This window comes from Leguminivora glycinivorella, chromosome 24 (assembly GCF_023078275.1).
Source record: "Leguminivora glycinivorella isolate SPB_JAAS2020 chromosome 24, LegGlyc_1.1, whole genome shotgun sequence".
Classification (NCBI taxonomy): Eukaryota; Metazoa; Arthropoda; class Insecta; order Lepidoptera; family Tortricidae; genus Leguminivora; species Leguminivora glycinivorella.
This window is the reverse complement of record NC_062994.1, coordinates 10,281,995-10,301,026: the sequence shown is the minus strand read 5'-3', so window position 1 is coordinate 10,301,026 and position 19,032 is coordinate 10,281,995. Positions and strand designations below refer to the sequence as shown.

Genomic DNA, 19,032 nt, shown 5'->3' with positions numbered 1-19,032 from the left:
AAACATATCTATTAAACAGAATCTAGCTGATTCTATTGAAAATGATTATGACGTGAGACTTAACGAAGCTATAACACCCGTGCTTCCAAATGTAAATATTAGAAATAATATCCCAAGTGGATTCATAGTTCCGGCAGATAGAGACTACACTTTCTCTAGGTTTAGAAGCAATTTCCACCAAGAACCACAATTTGCTGCTTCCGAATTAAACACTTATCAGGTTAGGAAAAGGCCGCAGATTCAAGTTAGTATAAGAACACCATCATCTTATTATCTACAGCCACAGAGGTACCAAGATATACAAAGGCCTCAAAGGCATCTAGCTTATGAGACGAGACCTCAACCAGGCGTTTACCAGGCGCCTCAGTTTAAACTGTTTTGAACCATTTGCCAGTCCGAATGGCATCATATGTAATTCAAAATGACCTTAATCCGCAAGTAGTTAAAAATTGTTGGGTGGATCAATTCTTTTGTCTTATTTCTACTTTTACGGAAAGTACAATGGAGACTATACAGCTTTGTTAAATAAAATACCAGAGTATTAAGAGTTGACCATTAAAGAAAAGAAGTGGCAAAAAATTGATTTATCCAAAACATATTGTGGGCTAAATTTGAACGTCCTATTGTGATGGGGTAACCTTTGAAAGATTGATTAAAAAAACCTGTAGTTTGTACTATTTTTTTACAAAAATCAATACACGCTGCAGGTTTTAGTTTTTTGGTTTTTTAGTCATTTCTAGTTTATTTTATATCACTGCCAATTTTATAACATTTAGTTTTAAAGGTAGGTAAGTAACTTGATTTACTTGTCGTTGATCAAATATTTGAAGAAAACTGAGGGAATGAAAATAGCTGGCTCCCAATCATTTAATTTTTTGTATTTGCTTATATTTTAAGTCACTGAAGTCAGAAGAGAAATTACTTCTTGAAATTTTATAAAAAATATGCCTTTAAGTAAAATGTTGGTGTATTTTAATGTCGGCATATAGTGCAATAATCATTTGTAAATAAATATTTTATAGTGATTAGTTAGTGAATTGAACTTTACATTTTGATTTCGGAGTAAGACTAGATCGATTTGGATAAGCTTTTCTAATAAGTTTTTTTTTCTGTAGATAAGGCATTTTTTTTTTCAGGGGACGATAGATCTTCTTTGGTCCCACATTTTATTATTTTCCGCTTGTGACAGAAATGACTTGTCAGATCATACATGTGTAACCTATTTAAAAAAATAATATTTGATAATACATTTATAGGAACAGCAGATAGAGAAAAAGTAGTGACATGGTAACCTATTTAAAAATAATATTTGATATACTTTTATAGGGAGATAGGAACATGGCTTGATAGGATCCAATAAAAATGGATCAAAAAAGTTTATCAAGTAAATGTACATAGACATAAATATTGAATGAAAATTAAAGAATCTTATTTATATAAGATCTCATCTAAATAAAATTATTTTACTCATAATGTGAAATAAAATTACTTTTAAATAAAAAAAAACAACTCAAGCAGTAGATAGGCACAATACATCATGCCGTAGTTTAAAAAAAAGGGTAGGCAAAGCAAATAAAATAACTCAAGTTTCAGTGCCACTCTTGGCAATTAAGTTGAAAGAAAACGAAATTGTGTAGTTCACTAATTTAAGTATTAACAAATACTCTTTAGTTACCCTATCTTAAGAAGAAAAATATGATTTTTCAAGGGTTACCGATATGTGCTGAATGATTTGTAAATCTTATAAATATTGAACAACTTTTTGTAAGTAATGTATCTAAATATAATTTAAGATGATATTTTTCTAGAAATATAAAAAATACGATATAATATGGTGTGTTCATTGATTTCACCCTTTCATTTCAGTAAATGATGAATGTATGATTATTATACAAGGTGCTCGCGAGGAACCCGCATAACTTGAACTACGCGTTTCTGAGGCCAAAAGAAAGAAAAAATGTTATATGAATTTTAAAAATTTTCGCAAAAAAAATTTTTTTTTTCTTTTTTGGACGTATTTTCACATATAAAGTAATTTTTATCCATGAAGTTGGCAATTAAATGAGTTCCTTAATTTATTTTTCTAAAAACCAAATTTTTTGGAAGTTTTTCTTGTCACATTTTGACATCTATCAATGACTACTGTGAGACTATGCTCCACAACTGCGCATCAGCGCCGTTAAGAAGACCTTTTCTGAGTAACAATACGGAAATGTTTTTTTTTTAATTGGCAATAACTCTGAAACTAGACGAAATCTAGAAAAGTTTATATGACATTTTAGTCTTAAAATGTGACCAAGAATATGCCGTTAAAGTTATATGGGTTCCTCGCGAGCACCTTGTATATTATAAACTTTCCTCTTGAGGCTCAGTGTCCCACTCTTAGGACAAACTAACTAACTAATATGGCCCCGCGATCCAAAGAGAATCCTGGCCTCCAAAACGAGAGCACGCCACTTATCCCGATCCTGCGCAGCTTCCTGCCAATCATCGGCTTGTAGCTGACACAGATCCGCCATCACACTGTCTTCCCAGCGGTATCTGGGCCGACCCGCCGGGCGGCCACCAGTTGGTCTTCCCAGATACGCCCGCTTAGCAGCCCGGTCCTCTCCCATTCTTAGTAGGTGGCCGAACCAGCGACAAATATATGTAATAAAAAATGTAATAACAACCAACAAAAATGATTTATCTAAGAAAATTAGACCTTATATTGGAAACTTTCCTCAAAACATGTCGTTATGCGGTTAATCATTGTTATATTTATTTAACTTCCGCGTAAATAATATTAGCAATAGGACACTGGTGGTAATAAAAAAACATTTTTAAAATTACAAAATATTTTTTATAAAAATAATAATTAAAATCCATTCACAATTAAACAAGTTTTTCAACTTAAAATTATAATTAAATTAACATTATACAAATTAACTTAGGTAGGTATTCCATATAATTTTTGTTACATGAAATAAAATATAATTATTGACTTTTATAACTAAATATTCCTACTTTTGCCTTGCATATAGAAAAAAGTAGCAAAAACCAAAACATGTTTAACTTATGGTTCATTTCTTTCTTATTAGAAAATTTCTTATTAGAATGAATATTTTCATAGGTAGAAAACGGCCGCCATTTTGAACTCATAACGAACGGATGCGTCCATAGTACGAAATAGTCATTTGTTATACAAGGGGGCAAAGTTGTATTTTAACGCCGAGTGTGGAATTGAAAAACGAGCAAGTGAAAGGATTCTATAGTTGAACCACGAGCGAAGCGAGTGGTTCGAGAATAGAATCCTGAACTTGCAAGTTTTTTAACATACGAGAAGTAAAATTCATTTGCACCCGAGTGTAACACAAAACTTTTCCCCTCACTATAGCGAGGAAACTACAACTACTGCTTCCAGTAGTTACACATGTGGTAAATCATCTTTATTACTAGATTCACCTACTTTTATCAATTTTAAAGCAGTTATTTTGACTTTATTCAAGGTCAAATTACTTTACCCACTAGTGGATAAAATGCGTTTTTACCCGCTGGTATTAAAGGACAAAACACGTGTTTCCGAGCTAGTGAGGGGAAAAGTATATTTCCACAACTGATATGCTGAGTTTAGCCGTGCAAGTTATTGCTGCAAGTTTTGAGACAGAAGTATAGATGCAAGAAAGTGATGCAGATATTTACCACTCACTCTTACCTATAGTTGCGTCTCAAGACTTGCAGTACCTTGCAGGTCTAAACTCAGCTTTACGGAATATGATTGTGTATACATGTTTTTGGCACTGTGTCCGCATCTATATTTCATAGCTTGACGTACATCGGCTAGAGCTGTTAATAGCCATTATAGGGAATATTTAATAGTATTTTATGCAACAGACGTTTAAAGGAGGTCAAAAAAGACGAGTGGCGTGGGTAAAGACGCCACGAGTATTTTTTGACTCAGTTAAACACCGTTGCATACAATACTTTTTCTACGACCATGCACTTAGTTTTTAATAGTTTTCTTGAATAACTTTTGTGAAATTCACACTGTTTCCTGTATTTTGACGCAAAGGTTTGCACTGTCAGCTCAGCTGCCCAAAGCCTTCCCGCGTTATAAGTATCGTTATAACAATGCGTTGCCATGGTTACAGAGAAAACAATGCGTTTTCATTTTTTTCGTTACTGCATGCATGCGCGGGAAGCCGGCGGACGCTGGCTTTGGGGAATATAAGTAGACTTTTATGTAGGGTTTTAAAGATCTACAGGATGTAACATTAATGCTGGTGATCCATTTAAGAGCATAACCGGTATCGAATAGCGGTTACGAATACCACTTCCTTTTTTTAAAATAAACACCATGAAAATTAAGGTAATGTATAAGCCGTAGGATTTATCTTCGGCAATTATGTTACATAGTGTATATATATGCATTACCCTGTAAATGACGAATAACAGTTCGGGAGTAAAAAAATGACATTTTCTTAATGACAGGCGTTTTGCTTAGTTTTTAATATAATCCACAGTACGTATGCGGTCTTCTATCAGCCAGATATTTATCTTGCAATCTACAAATCCTGATACTTCGTCACTTTTCAATCACATGAAAAATTATTGATCAGTGAAAACTAGCGATGTGCAAGTTGCGGAAACTTTCCAAAAAATCTTAAAATCTTGAAAAATTCACGAAACTTTCACGAAAATAAAGGGAAATTAAATTTATGAAATGGAAAGTTTCCACCCATACAATTGTCCATACAAAGTATGGAAAGTTTCCGAAGTTTTCCAATGTGAAAATTTCAGAATTTTGGAAACTTTCCGTCGGCACATCAGTAGTGAAAACCACTGACAAACGTATACGACTACGAAGAAGAAGAATTTGAATGAGTAGTGTATTATTCTTTCTCAAAATCTTTGGTTTATGTTGGTGAAATCGTTTGAAACTGAAACATAAAGAAACTCGATAGGCATTTATTATACATATCTTTTTTTTTCATGTTTCTCTGAATAACCACAAGGGGCTTTTTTTTTTCAAAGTTGTCCACCCCACTTTTTGTAACATGGGTATTTTTTACGTGATTCATACTCAGAATCGCGAGGTCTTTCGATCCTTAGAGGAGAAAAAAAATGTCCCAAGATACCTATCCATACATTTTTCAAATTACCTTCCATTCCGTTAACGCCATACAAAATGTATGAAAAAATGGTAACGGAATGGGAAAAAACCTTGGGGCACTTGTTTTCTCCTATTAGGATTGAAAGAGCTCGCGATTCTGCGTGGAAACCACATAAAATTTTCCAAATCCAAAAAAAAGTGGGGTGAACAACTTAAAAAAAAATGGCCCAACAAGTAAAGTCTGTAGGGTACAGTAAAGCCCAATTATCACAACAGAAAAACTTACTCCATCTATCAATATAAACACAAATTAACCTTTTTAGATATTGCATACTCGTCCCAGTTTCCAAAAGTCATCCTTAGTTCTCTTAATACTAGTTTTCAAAATTCAAAACATTGACACTCTGTGAAATATCCGAGTACCGTTTGCAATGTTCTCGAACCTTGAGTTCTTCTGTATGTTACTTTAGCTCTCGTACAAAATAACCTCAGCATTATAACCCAGATAATCATTACAAACTAGATTGATTCCTTTTAAAATTAGTACCCGATTTATCTAACTGACCATCTTTACCTATCGATGTCCATTCCTTTCCATTTTCATCATTATTTTCGTTTAAATACGCTGCATTCGTCTTTCCATTCTCATTCATCCCATCTTTAGCATTCAGTTCAACATCCTTATTCTTCGAAACAGTCGCTACTCCACTAACTTTACTAGTGTTTTGGAAAGTAGTTTCCCTAGACTCTAAATCTCCGTTGGTGGAAGTTTTTGGTGAGGAATCTGCTTCCTTATGGATCATTCTGTTGACGAAAAAGTTGAGGTTGTAGAAGACCCAAGTGGAGCCCCAGATGCAAGCCTGGTAGATGCAGACCTGCCACCAGGTCATGACGCCGAAGACACCGTAAAGCCAGCAGCCGCCGAAGAAGTATATGGAGTAGTATCTGAAATTTAAAATAAGCTTTAGCTTTGAGGCAAATTGTGCAAAATACAGTGTATAATACTAACTCAGGTTTATAGAAAGGAAAACCTAATATTAGAAAATGCAACTTATTTTTTAATAACATTTTAATCTAATAAATTACATTATCAATCTCGAATTCTCGATAAAGCCACATTGGACAATAATAATAATAAATCCGTTTATTTCAGACAACATATGGTCCAATTAAAATAACAGTACAATTAAAATAAATAAATCACAGTTCAATATATGAAACGACACAAGATCAAATATATGAAACGAACGCGTTCCTACACACACAGTCTTAGCTCGTGTAGTTGAACGCGTACCATGCTTGTGTGAGTGAGAAGACTACAATCCCTGTTGACATTGCATTATTTATTTTATTAGGTTGTCTATGACGAGTTTTCCATACATTTTTTTGTATAAGAGTTTCCCAAGACTGACTGGGCGCGTCTTCAACAACAGCTTACCGACAGCAGGTGAGCGGCACAGCGGGATTCAAGTGGCCATACTGTACTCAACCACGTCAAGATTTTAAAAGGCTATATGTGATTGGAACTTAGCGCCAATAATATACAAAGTAAGGTGTCTAAAGTTGCCAGAAAACGAGTGTTCGGTGTTTTAGAGTCGGCAATACACGTGTAACACCGTTGCTTCGCAGGCATCCACATGCTATGAGGATCACCAGGGTACGATCTGATCTTACACTTCACAAAGGATCTGCCATTACACAGTTGTCCACGCATGTAGGGGTGGACAGAATATCTTGGGGTCGTGGATGAGGTGAGTTAAATGACACCCGAAGTCCAGTACATGCACGTATAATGATGATTAAGAGTGATACATAGGTGTTGAATATCACTGATTTTGAGCGGACGGCCGGCCGGCTCCCGAAGATACCCGAACGAAGACGAGGCGTTAACAACAGCCTAAAAGACGGTTCTTTGATACTCACACAACTGCGTAGAAAACTGACACAAACACCCAAAGACACCTCTCCACCTTCACATCTGTAGGCTGTCTCCGTCTGGTCAGGAGCGTCTCTATCGCGATCACTATAAAGATGTTGGTGTGGACACAGTGGTTCAGCCACCAGGGAACGATCTGGTCGTAGACTTGGGGAAAGACCAGCTCGCGATCGATGAGGTAGACACACCAGAACATTCCGGTGACGAACTGGAAAAAAACACATAAAAGTTAGATACCTATTAGTTGTTTTGCTTACAGAATTATCGAATTTTTGACAATCATACTAAGCTCTTAATAAGCCTCAAAGGACCAAATTTTGTATTGAGCATCCACAAATCAACAGAGAGTTAGATAGGTAGGTATTTCTTTTTACTACATTTACTTTTCTCTACTTGAACTCACAAACAATCAATTGCCTTAAATAAGGTCATTCTGATTAGATAAGTACCTATAGAATTTGGTGTTTGACTGTGATCGACATCGTTGTCAGTTCCACAAATCAAAGGAATGTTCGACAAACTAGGACATAGTGGAAATGTCGTTTTTGTGTTCAGCGGCGTTTAGTGTTTGTCACAAACACCAAGAGTGTGGAGCCGCTACTTTATCAACTTATTTAGAGTATACTTACACAAGTGAATGGGAAGACGAGTCCATTGAAGATGACGTCACGGAAGTATTTGACCTTCCTGCCGATCTTGCTTTCATGCTTGTCCAGCCATCGTAGCATATCGTGGAGAAGAGCAAGCCCGAGGAACATGGTTTGGAATGACTGTGGACAAAATTAAGAGATTTAGAGGATATTCTTATGTACACGAATTGACTAACGGTACACGGGCACCACCTGTCTAGGCGCCTTTGACCAACTCTAACGCCGTGACTTGCGTGGGCGACGGTCTCGCGATGGTCGCGCGACGGCGATGCGATGCGACGCATACGAAATCAAACCTTGTCGATATGGAAGTAGATGATGCGATGAGACGCGACGACGACTGTCGCGCGACGGTCGCGCGACCGTCGCTCACGCAAGACACGGCGTAAGGACGAGCAATGTGCGCTTGCACCTCCTATATGAATCCTTTGGCTTTTTATATTATTTTATACATAGCCTTCACAGATAACATACACTAGAGAAATTTCGACGGGTACTTCGGCGGTCGGGGTGGTGTAGTGGTTTGAGCACGTCAGCCGCGATAGCTGGAGACCCGGGTTCGATTCCCGGCTTTACCACCAGTGGGCTTGATCGCTTTTCCTTTAGTGTATAGTATCTATTCCAGTTTATAAGTTTTTTTTTGTTTCAGTTTAAGTTTTTGACACGTGACTGGAACGTGACTTTGCCACACGTCAAATATAGCTCCGATAACAAGAATTATGTCAAGAAATGTTTCTAAATAGGTTTCCAATTAATCTTTGGTCCATATTTCAATTAAACTTGATTAATGCTGATGATAACGTGTTCGCTTAATTAGGGCTAATTAGGAATAAACAATATCTAACGAGCAGGCGAAGCGAAGTTCTTCTTTTCAACATTACACGCTGGCTACACAGTTCAGCAGTTCACAAAATGTTTGTACAAAAATTAAGGAAAAATTTAAATTTGTTTTTATTATTCCTATTTTGTTACCAAGATCTTTTTGATGAATTGAGATTTTAGTAAGTTTTATTTCGTCATTAAGGTTCTCTAGTATCTATATTTTCTTAATTATAACAATTATCCTGCATATATCTCACGAAAGTCGACTTACTGATGTTGGTAACAAAATAGGATCAATTAAAATTTGCTGACGTGGCTATGTACAAACTTTTTGAGAACTGTTGTTTTAACCCTTTGACCGCCAAGAACGCCTAAAGGCGCACATAATTAACCACAGAATGTCGTTCGCTAGTTTGCAGGTGGTACAGCGACATCTAGTGAAAAATTTTGACATTAAAAAATACTTCGACAACAAGTCGTTAGCCAGTTGCACTACGCACGCCCTCAATCGTTGAGTTCCCTAAACATATCCTAACCTAAGTACACCCGATTTACTATTTCCTTTGACTGAAAACACCGTGGTCTGTACTTAGGTAGGAATGCAGTCCGGATCAAACCAACGACCCTCACAAGTCGCACGCTATAACCACTCGCCTATCACCACCTTGGATGTTCATAATCAACTTTATTATCCAATTAGTACATAATGTCGTATTAATTACTGAGATAATTCTTACGACACGTGTCATTGACCCACAAAAATGACCTCACACGACTGCGTGATAGCTTATCACATATATTGGGGATGATCGGTTCTCCATACAACTGTAGGCCTCATTTTCCTCTTAAGACCTCGTTTAACTATTATAGTTTTACTCCTTAGAGATTGATACCTAACTAACTAGTATGGCACTGTGATCCAAAGAGGATCTTGGCCTCCAAAACGAGAGCACGCCACTTATCCCGATCCTGCGCAGCTTCCTGCCAATTATCGGCTTGTAGCTGACACAGATCCGCCATCACGCTGTCTCCCCAGCGGTATCTGGGCCGACCCGCCGGGCGGCCGCCAGTTGGTCTTCCCAGATACGCCCTCTTGGCAGCCCGATCCTCTCCCATTCTGAGTAGGTGGCCGAACCAGCGAAGTCTGTGGGATTTGGTTACGCCGATGATGTTCGCTTCGCCCACCAACTTCTCTATTTCGGTATTCCTCCTTATCCTCCACGTGCCGTCATCTCTCTTGACAGGTCCCAGGATTTTCCGGTATATCTTCCTTTCCGCTACAAGGAGCCGACTTTCCTCTTTTTGTGTTAGTGTCCAGGCCTCACAGCCATACATTAGGATTGGTCGAATTACGGTGTTATATATTCTCAGCTTAGTATTTCTACTGAGAAGCCTGGACACCAACACTTTATGGAGGGCTGCACTGCACCGCAGCGCACTCTGGATGCGAATTATAATTTCCTCCTCCCTGGTGTTTGTGTCGGTGATGGTGCATCCAAGATACCGGAATTTGTCAGTTCCATGGTAGACGGTACCCCCAACATGAAGACTTGCGCGCTTGACTCGCGTATTTTTGTAGCGCTTCATGTGAAGGTATTCAGTTTTGGAATGGTTAATCCTGAGACCTATCCGATGTGAGACCTATCCGGTGAGAGATTGATACCTATTTTAAAATATTTTTCAGTAATACAGATGGTGTTTTTTATACGCACTAGTGCAAGAAGTGGTTCATTATATGTCAGGTCAAAACTTCGGAGGCTCATCTGTACTGAGAAAAGTCGTACGATACTCGCGCGAAAAGGAAATTCGTAACTCGTGTCTCTTTAAAATACCTACTTACTTCCTTCGGTCGTGTTTTAATTTATCGCCACTCGTTTCGAACTTCCTTTTTTACGCACTTGTATCGTAATGTACTATTGTCAAAGCCTGTACGTTACAATGTTTTTAACACGCTTTTATTAGGTCGTCGTGTGTGTAATCTAAGGCAGCTAATTTAACCATCTTCCAAGGATCGTAGCGTAATGAAAAATGGCAGCTGTATTTTTATTTATTTATTTAAACTTTATTGCACAGTAAAAATATACAGTTACAAAAGGCGGACTTAATGCTACATGACATTCTCTAACAGTCAACCTTTAGGCCAAACAGAGAAGACCAAAAAACCGGCCAAGAGCGTGTCGGGCCACGCTCAGTGTAGGGTTCCGTAGTTTTCCGTATTTTTCTCAAAAACTACTGAACCTATCAAGTTCAAAACAATTTTCCTAGAAAGTCTTTATAAAGTTCTACTTTTGTGATTTTTTTCATATTTTTTAAACTTATGGTTCAAAAGTTAGAGGGGGGGGACGCACTTTTTTTTCTTTTAGGAGCGATTATTTCCGAAAATATAAATATTATCAAAAAACGATCTTAGTAAACCCTTATTCATTTTTAAATACCTATCCAACAATATATCACACGTTGGGGTTGGAATGAAAAAAAATATCAGCCCCCACTTTACATGTAGGGGGGGTACCCTAATAAAACATTTTTTTCCCTTTTTTATTTTTGCACTTTGTTGGCGTGATTGATATACATATTGGTACCAAATTTCAGCTTTCTAGTGCTAACGGTTACTGAGATTATCCGCGGACGGACGGACGGACGGACGGACAGACAGACATGGCGAAACTATAAGGGTTCCTAGTTGACTACGGAACCCTAAAAAGGTGCGGGATATGTAAAGAACACTAAAGACTTGATTTTATTGGACCAAGTTATAGAAAAAATAGGGACTTATATAAATATATAATAAATAATAGCTGTATATATTAATAGCTGTATGTAGTTCTCAAGCGCGGATCCAGCTTCGTGCCCAGGGGGGGGTCACGTGGTAAAGGCCCAGGCCCCAGAGGGAGGGTCACGTGGTCTATTTGTATGGCCAACCTAGGCTCCAGGGGGGGGTCATGACCCCCATGACCCCCCCCCCTGGATCCGCGCATGGTAGTTCTGATGACAATACAATAATATTGTACTGTTGAACTGATCTGATGATGGAGCCGGAAGATATGAACTGGAACTACATGTTGGAACATCGTATCGTAGCTGTTTTTAGGTTTCTTAAAAAAGTCTTGTAGTGAACTTTGTTGTATATCTAAGTTTATTTGTTTGAAATTAAAAACTACATCTCTCTGCATCTCTTTCATGCTAATGGAGATTAGCATGAAAGAGATAACAATGTGACTTCCGCCAGTTTGTATTGCGGCGAGTATAGTGAGTTATCTCGAGAAAGAGATAGCGATATAGGTTGTCTAGAGAGATACTGAACGGAATATAAACCGTGATTACTTTTCACATTTCAAAAGGGTACTTTCCTTCCCTGGTAGGAGGGAGCAAAGTGAAACTTTTTCAAAGACTTTGAAGGTGTTAGGGCTGTCAATGCACATAATGACATTTCTAGAGCAGCGAGCGTCCATAGCCTCCATAGGCTACGGACACTGTTTGTGCTTACCATCAGGTTGACCATAGGTTTGCCAAAACCGGCAAAAACGTACTAAAAAATTAAAATTTTGAAAAACCTCCGACCGCGACATAGTGGACCGATTTTTATGAAACATGGCTAAGAACACTTCCGACTAACTCAGCTTTCAAACAAAAATACTAAATCGAAATCCAGTCCACAAAAGTAAAAAAATTGATGTGACGGTGTTATCACGAAGACGTAAAAAAAGTGTTATCCCGCCAGTGTACTGTAAATCTAAATTTGGAAAAAGACAGTATCAGGCATTATCAGGTACACCTATATAATATAATAAATGACAAAATTAATATTTACCTCTTAGCTTGGTATGACTGTAAAAAAACCGTAGTGAAGTGGATACAAAACATAACATATGATGAAACAGAAATGTTAATAGGGTGATGAGTAGAAAAAGACACGCGAACACACACACTCACATCTCAAATCTTTAACTGTGTACAAATAAATGTAGTTGAAAATTGAGGAAGAGCGGGGCTTCCTGTCACAGGTATTATAAATACTTACTAGGAAGTCTCAACCTGCGAGTGTTATGTTGTAAATTGGTTTATGAAATAAATGCTTTTTGATTTTTTTGATTTTTTTGATTTTTTGAAATCGGTTCATCCGTTCGGGAGCTGATGCCACAGACAGACACACACAGACAGGCAGACAGACAGACTGCAGACACGTAAAACTTATAACACCCCGTCGTCTTTGCGTCGGGGGTTAAAAAACAACCATAGAGGAAAATGGGCTACTAACTTTGTATGAAGACCCGGTTTCTGCGCGATCGTCTTTTGTCTCGAGACACATTTTGACACGTTTATCGGGGCTGTCGACACGGAGGCGAAGTGCAGACACACAGACAAACACGTGTGTAGTCTAGCATGTTATCGGCCGGAAGGAGATAGCGATATAGGCTGTCTCGATATCGCGTAATCTACTATCCACACTTTTTTTTTGGGCTTACTCTTGACCACAGACTAGCCAAAGGCGAAGACGTGGCCTACGATGGAGTGAGCACGCCCAGAAGATGCATGTTTTTATTCTTGTCATTTTTTTACTCTTTTGACCACAGACTAGCCAAAGGCAAAGACGTGGCCTACGATGGAGTGAGCTCGCCCAGAAGATGCTAATATTATAAATGGGAAAGTGTTTGTGTCTGTTTGTTTGTCCGTCTTTCACGGCAAAACGAAGTGACGAATGAACGTGATTTTTTAAGTGGAGATAGTTGAAGGGATGGAGAGTGACATAGGCTATTACTTTTTGTCTCTTTCCAACGCGAGTGAAGCCGCGGGCAAAAGCTAGTATTAAATAAATAAATATAATAAATAAATATTGGGGGCACCTTACACATATCAACTTAGCCCCAAACTAAGCAAAACTTGTACTATGGGTGCTAATAAAGCGACGATATACATACTTACATAGATAAATGCATACTTATATACATAGAAAACATCCATGACTCAGGAACAAATATCTGTGCTCATCACACAAATAAATGCCCTTACCGGGATTCGAACCCAGGACCATGCAATACAAATTACATTCCTTATTTCTCGTCAAAATACAAATAACCTAACCACAAAATTAAAATTTTGAAAAAACCCCCGACCGCGACATAGTGGACCGATTTTCATGAAACATGGCTAAGAACACTCCCGACTAACTCAGCTTTCAAACAAAAAAAACTAAATCGAAATCGGTTCACCCGTTCGGGAGCTACGGTGCCACAGACAGACACACACACACAGACAGACAAACAGACAGACAGACAGACAGACAGACAGACAGACAGACAGACACGTCAAACTTATAACACCCCGTCGTTTTTGCGTCGGGGGTTAAAAATGAATCATACAATTAATACAGAAAATACCGGCGTCCTTATCGACGATCAAATTATACATTTGTATTTTTAGTAAATAGGCACTAGCTTTTGCCCGCGGCTTCGCTCGCGTTAGAAAGAGACAAAAAGTAGCCTATGTCACTCTCCATCCCTTCAACTATCTCCATTAAAAAAATCACGTCAATTCGTCGCTCCTTTTTGCCGTGAAAGACGGACAAACAAACAGACACACACACTTTCTGATGTATGAACTTTGCGTCTGAGACCTTTGGATTACCTATTTCTAAATCTTTTTGGCAATGCATTATTTTATTTTTTTAACTATCCGAAATAAAAATGCTAAAAATGTACTTACAAAATTCCACCCAGTTAAATACGCCACTCTGAACTTTTTCAACTTCCGTATTTCCGGATGGTCTAAGTCTATATTCAAACTTGCCCCAATACTAACTACATAGCAATGGTGCAAAATCAAGAACATATGATACACTGTCTTCCAATATAGTCTAGCGTCACTCCTATCGAACAATTTTTCATTTTCAGTTATCAAAATACACAGAATGTTGTAGAAAATGTTGTTTTCTTTAAATAGGACATCCATTTTTCACAAATTACTTTAAAAACCGTATCGAAAACCGTTTTTTTTGGTATATAAAGCTAATTTAACGACTATTACTGTTTAAAAATGTCGAAAACCATCTTTAAAACTCAATTTTCAACAATTACTTCTTAGAAACCGTTCCGGACTTCGTAATTTTTGTCTCTAAAGCTATATTTTCGGTTAGTTTGGTTCACAATGATCACTATGTTTTGCTTCTAATTAAAAAAATAAGATATAGTTTATAAATGAACTGTTATGATAAGAGGTAAGTGATTACTGCCGTATGCGGTGGGTAGATAGATAAATTTACGTTCCGATCGTTGGGTGACCATACCCAATGTTAAAAATACGAATAAATATACAGTTTCATTATACGTAGAATGTAAGGTAAAAAAAAACTATTTGATTATTATTATATAAATATGTATAAAAAAAAGTAAATATAAAACCACTTATGGACGGTCAAGTCAACCAAATCTTGGCACTGAAAAAGGCGCGAAATTCAGATATAATACTTACTACTTTGGAAAATAAGTCTTCGCCTCTACGTTATGGTATGGTATAATAAAGAGTACTATCGTATAGTATGGCCACTCCTGCTCCCCGCTGAAATTGCCGCCCACCCCCTCTCGGTTACCTCACAGTTACCGACTGTCAAAAACGCGAACAGTCGACCTGTCATATTTCACTCATACAAGCATAGTACGCGTTCACCTACACGAGCTTACGCTCCGCGCACACGGATGCAACAGTTGCACGGCGACATTTTATGTCTCTGTCGTGCGTACTAGGAGTGACTTAATTGCCTGTGTGGTAACGGGTTAAGAATTTCACCACCCCCTTTCTTTCCGTGGGTGTCGTAGAAGGCGACTATGGGATATGGGTTAAATTGTGGCGTAGGCGAGAAGCTGGCAACCTGTCACTGCAATGTCACAGTTTCGTTTTCTTTCAACCCCTTATTTGCCAAGAGCGGCACTGAAGCTTTAGTAGTTTCATGTGTTCTGCCTACCCCTTTATGGAATACAGGCGTGATTGTATATATGTATGTATATTCTTAAATATAATGATATTAAGGTAAAACAGGCAACACTGATCCAATCAGTTCCCGATACCTATTACATACACATATATCACTATTTAACTTAGGTATAATATTATTATCTGTTTGACCTGTTACTTAAGCACGTGATAGTTTACATAACCCTAGGATTAAAGAGTGTAATAATTAGTTTTACAATTCAGGTGATATGATTATGATTAATGATGCAAAATAGTAGTTTTACTGGCAATTATTTTTATAAAAAGAAGAACTGAGAAGTTCAGATTAGCTTTGTGCACTTTTTTAATCCCCGACGCAAAAACGACGGGGTGTTATAAGTTTGACGACTCTTGTCTGTCTGTCTGTGGCATCGTAGCTCCTGAACATATGAACCGATTTAGATTTAGATTTTTTTGTTTGAAAGCTGAGTTAGTCGGGAGTGTTCTTAGCTATGTTTCATGAATATGGGTCCACTATCTCGGGGGTTTTTTCAAAATTTTGATTTTGTAGTTAGGTTAGTTATTCGATAGGAGACAAACAACCACACAGGTAGCCTGATGGTAAGTGATCAATGCCAGCCATGGATAATCGAAACACCAGAGGTGTTGGAGGTGTGTTGCCGGCATTTGAGATGGGTGAAGTTTGAAGGTTTGAAGATCGTATTTATACACATGTTTTATATTTAATTTGATTGGATATTATATGTACTAGATGGAGACAGGGGTTGACTTCAGGAAATCTTTGATATACAAATAAACTGTTTCAGTTTTAGAATCATCGGCGTAAACGAACTTATTTTCGGACCAAGTAATATTCGTATTATTTTAGATTATGACAAAAAAAATCTGCCAAATTAACATTCGTCGAAATGGATTATGCGAAATCTGTTATGCGAAAATTGTTTCGGACAATTAAATGCCCGCGGCGCAGCAGGCAGCGCAGGGTCCTGGGTTCGAATCCCGGTAAGGGCATTTATTTGTGTGATGAGCACAGATATTTGTTCCTGAGTCATGGATGTTTTCTATGTATATAAGTATTTATATCTTATATATATCGTTGTCTGAGTACCCACAACACAAGCCTTCTTGAGCTTACCGTGGGCCTTAGTCAATCTGTGTAAGAATATCCTATAGTATTTATTTATTTAAATAGAGGGAACCCTATTGTATTTATATTTGTAAATGTATTTTGTTAGTAATTGTTCATTCATTAGCAATAGTAATATCTATAAACCCTGATTGACTCGATCTTTTCATACCTTTTGACCCCGATAACATGCATTCCAATTAATATCAGAACCAGAAAGATCTAATTACATTCTAGTTCACATGCTATTTAAGTAATTAATGCTTATTATTTAAAAATTATATATGCATAAATATTTTCATTGATTTGGTTCGTTAAAGTTCTATTTGAATTTGTATGGTCCGATGCTTTTATACTAGTTTCTGCTCGTGATATAGTCTTTATGGTGATGAATAATTGATAAAGAATATGCTGTCCGTTTTCACATTATCCGATTCGATATCGGATAGAAGGTACGGTGGCATAAATGGCATTACACCTTTGGGGTACGCTCAGCTAGATGGCGCTAATATTAATATTTGACATTTTAAAACATATCAAACTGAGAATATGGGCCAAATTGTCAAAACTGAGGTGCAAAAGTTTCAAGCCTGTGTCAAGAGATGGCAGTCTATTCACTGCGATTACACATTTTACTTCGACAGTAACCTCTATTTACTCGATCCTCTTTGGTACCTAGTAAGTAGAGAACTCGCATACGATAATACGTTTCTGATTTTCATTGGGGTATTTGAGCGGCAACAATTTTACTAGCGCCATCTAGCGGTTCGAGTTGATCAAAGTAGTTTTTCAGACTTTTATTTGAGTAAATTAAAATAGAAAATGCTATTACTTGATCTACTTTAACATTTTTAGACGGAATAAAACAAAAAAATAAGAATTTGTAATTTTTTTTAATTTTATGCTGTATGAAACTAAACTATTTTGATCAACTCATGCCGCTAGGAGCGCTCCTGTAATACTCACCGATCCTCTTTGGTACCTAGTATTTGTAGCAGTAGTAAAACGAAGTGTTTTGTACAAAGAAAAACACATAAAACAGGAACAAATAACACACATTTGTACAGTCAATCAATTGGAACCATGTCAAAATGACAAGCAGTAAGAGGTTTCTTACAATCTGATATATAACGTTACTATGATATAGTTCTACAGTGGCCTAGCGTTCCAATTGGTTGACTGTACAAAGGCGAGAAAATTCAGGGATTTCTTCTCTGTAACAGAGCAATTAAGGGAGAATTGTCGAAGTTTAAATTGAAATAGGTACCTATGTAAGTACTTAAAAAATACTTACGAAATTCCAATTGGTAAAATATATGAACTTAAAATCGTTCAACTTCCTTATTATATCCACTGGGTGGTCACTAATGCCTTCAAAAATTGTAAAAGCAAAAACATTCACCATCACAGTATAAGAAAACACTAGTAAATGAAATATAATACGAGTCAAAAACTTTATATGTTGGTGACATTTTTTTACTGAGTTTTCTTGAACTTGAAAATCGTAGGAAAATCTGTTCATCTTTTCAAACTTTGGCTAATTTTTTGTCACTGATTGATTATAGTGATTATATTAACCTTATTTTTATACACTTGTTCTGGTATGTTTTTATTTCAAGATTATATAAAGTTTTTAGAACATACTTTATTGTAAGTTAAGATTTCTAATTTAATTGTTTTGGCAAAACAATGTTGACGCGTGCCGGTTTACATGAGTAAATATTCGCACAGTGTAGGTAGGTAGGTAGATAAAATCAGAAAACTACCCTCATATTTGATGACCGGTCTGGTGTCTTAGTCGGCGCACACGGATGCAGCGACCTACCTGCTAAGACGCGGTCCTGCGGGCCGAAGACGCGGTCCTGGAAAATAAAAATAAAAGGCAAGTTTTTCAACCGGTATTTTATCCTCGGCCCCCCTAAGGGCATTTGTGTTAAACACAGATATTTGTTCCTGAGTCATGGATGTTTTCTATGTAAGTATATAAGTATGTATTTATCTATTTAAGTATGTATATCGTCGCTTGATCTGTGTAAGGTGTCCCCAATATTTATTTTATTTATTTATTTATATACTTCTAGGTTTGTTGTTGAGTACATTTCGTCACTACTTTGAAAAAAACTTGTATCTTCTTCTGTCAATGAAAAGAAAGATGTAATAAGTATGAATGCAATGCACATAGACTTACTGCGTTTTAACTTTGAGGAGAGGTGTGAGATACGAGAATTTTTCAAAGTAGTGACGATTTGTAAACATATTGTATTTTCTGGGGTTCTAAAATAGAATCCAAAGCGTAGTGAGGAATTGAAGTAGGTACATATTAAATTAACGTTCAAGGTGGAAATAATTTTGCTACCATGTGACACATGCACATGTACATTGCTCCCTCGTAGCAGAGAGCAAAAGTGACACTTTGCCCAATTTTTTCAAAGAACTCCCCAAAAGTTCTTTCTCATTG

At 37.1% G+C, this 19,032-nt stretch overlaps 2 protein-coding genes across 7 annotated transcripts in view; one reads left to right on the top strand and one right to left on the bottom strand.

Annotated features, from left to right (window-relative positions):
- The window catches only part of LOC125238574 (cell surface glycoprotein 1-like), a 73,776-nt gene extending 72,853 nt beyond the window's left edge, over positions 1 to 923 (top strand). Inside the window, 1 exon segment of the mRNA XM_048145915.1 lies at positions 3 to 923. Coding sequence (XP_048001872.1) covers positions 3 to 382 — 380 coding nt within the window. The 3' untranslated portion in view covers positions 383 to 923.
- Positions 924 to 5,206: 4,283 nt separating this feature from the next.
- The window catches only part of LOC125238723 (androgen-dependent TFPI-regulating protein-like), a 52,172-nt gene continuing 38,346 nt past the window's right edge, over positions 5,207 to 19,032 (bottom strand). For 3 of the 6 annotated variants that reach the window (XM_048146143.1, XM_048146139.1, XM_048146142.1), the window contains 3 exons: positions 7,658 to 7,798; positions 7,016 to 7,236; positions 5,207 to 6,037 (listed from right to left, as the gene is read on the bottom strand). In XM_048146143.1, the coding sequence (XP_048002100.1) occupies positions 5,605 to 6,037; positions 7,016 to 7,236; positions 7,658 to 7,798 (795 nt within the window). In that variant the 3' untranslated portion in view covers positions 5,207 to 5,604. Of the gene's footprint in view, positions 6,038 to 7,015; positions 7,237 to 7,657; positions 7,799 to 14,203; positions 14,640 to 17,868; positions 18,070 to 19,032 lie in introns of those variants that run through there. The other 3 variants (XM_048146140.1, XM_048146137.1, XM_048146141.1) reach the window with 3 other exon arrangements.